General features: G+C 60.5%; 1 protein-coding gene across 1 annotated transcript in view; it reads right to left on the bottom strand.

Moving 5' to 3' along the window:
• MONBRDRAFT_29719 (uncharacterized protein) overlaps positions 1-1,118 on the bottom strand; it is a gene marked incomplete at both ends in the record, with an annotated part of 21,180 nt that overhangs the window by 1,323 nt on the left and 18,739 nt on the right. The window contains one exon of the mRNA XM_001750127.1: positions 94-860. Within this exon, the coding sequence (XP_001750179.1) occupies positions 94-860 (767 nt within the window). The remainder of the gene's footprint in view (positions 1-93; positions 861-1,118) is intronic.

The raw sequence follows: 1,118 nt of genomic DNA, 5'->3' as shown, positions 1-1,118 counted from the left end.
TGAGGACTCCAGTGGCGGTGGTGGGGCCCTGAGGCGCGTTCCATCAGAAGGAGCAGTCGGGTCGCTGGTAGGACCCTGGCGTGGGCCCAAAACTTGACTGAAGTGCTCCTTGATGCGGTAAATGGAGGCAAGAAGCTCACCAGACCAACCATAGGGGTCAGTGACACCCTTGGTGGCCGCCAACGCCTTGGGGAGCTCACCCTTGGTGAAGGACACGGTTGGGGAGCTCGCAGCCGTGGCTGGTGCCAGTGTAGACGTGGAGGCGGGTGTCGAAGCAATGTACGGGGTCAGCCCGGGCGGTACCAAGAGGTCGCGCACGGCCTGAACCTCAGAATTACCAATCACGGCACGAGCCTTGTCGGCATCAAATGCTTTGGCAATCTGACCTCGGTTCAGACGGTTCGTGACGTGGTTTGCCCAGGCTTCGTCCGCCAGGTCCGGGTCGCGGACGAGTGATCTGAGGCTCTGGTCGACTGCGTCGTTCGGGTGGGCGCCCGCGCCGGCGTTCAGCTGTCCTCGACGGCTCTGCTTGCGTGCGACTGCCTTGCGCATGGCGTCCACGACCCGACCTAGTTGCCCCGTCACAAGCCAACGGAGACGATCGTGAAACATATTGCGCAGGTCAATCGTAGACAGTGCGGTCGAGGGAGCAGACAACAACATGCTAGGCAAGGCCAAAATCAAAGCCCAGCACATCTCTCGCTCTTCAGCGGTATAGTCCGAGTGGACGGCAGACCAATACAGCTGGCTCAAGGTGGCAGCCACCAGCTTGGTCTCGGTGGCGTTGGATGGGTAGCGGCTGCGCTGCATCAGTGGATGCCGGGCGAGCTTGAGCAGCTCGCAGACACTGATGCGAGGCCCTACACACTGTTGGGGCCAAGCGCCACGCATAATCTCAAGCAGGTCGTGTCCAGCCGCATGAAACAACGCCTCGGTCGCTCGCTTCAGATTGGCACCACATCGGGAGCGGTGTTGACTGATACCAGCAGCTTCGAAGAAGAGGTGACACTTGTTGCACTGGGCGACCAATTTGGCCTCCATCACCTGCTTGACCAGATCAGTGGCTTGCTCGTCGTAGGGGTGCTCGCGTAGTACATGATTGACCCAAGCTTTGCGGT

The sequence above is a fragment of the Monosiga brevicollis genome, genomic scaffold (genome assembly GCF_000002865.3).
Source record: "Monosiga brevicollis MX1 MONBRscaffold_37 genomic scaffold, whole genome shotgun sequence".
Taxonomy (NCBI): domain Eukaryota; class Choanoflagellata; order Craspedida; family Salpingoecidae; genus Monosiga; species Monosiga brevicollis.
This window is presented reverse-complemented; position numbering and strand designations above follow the sequence as displayed.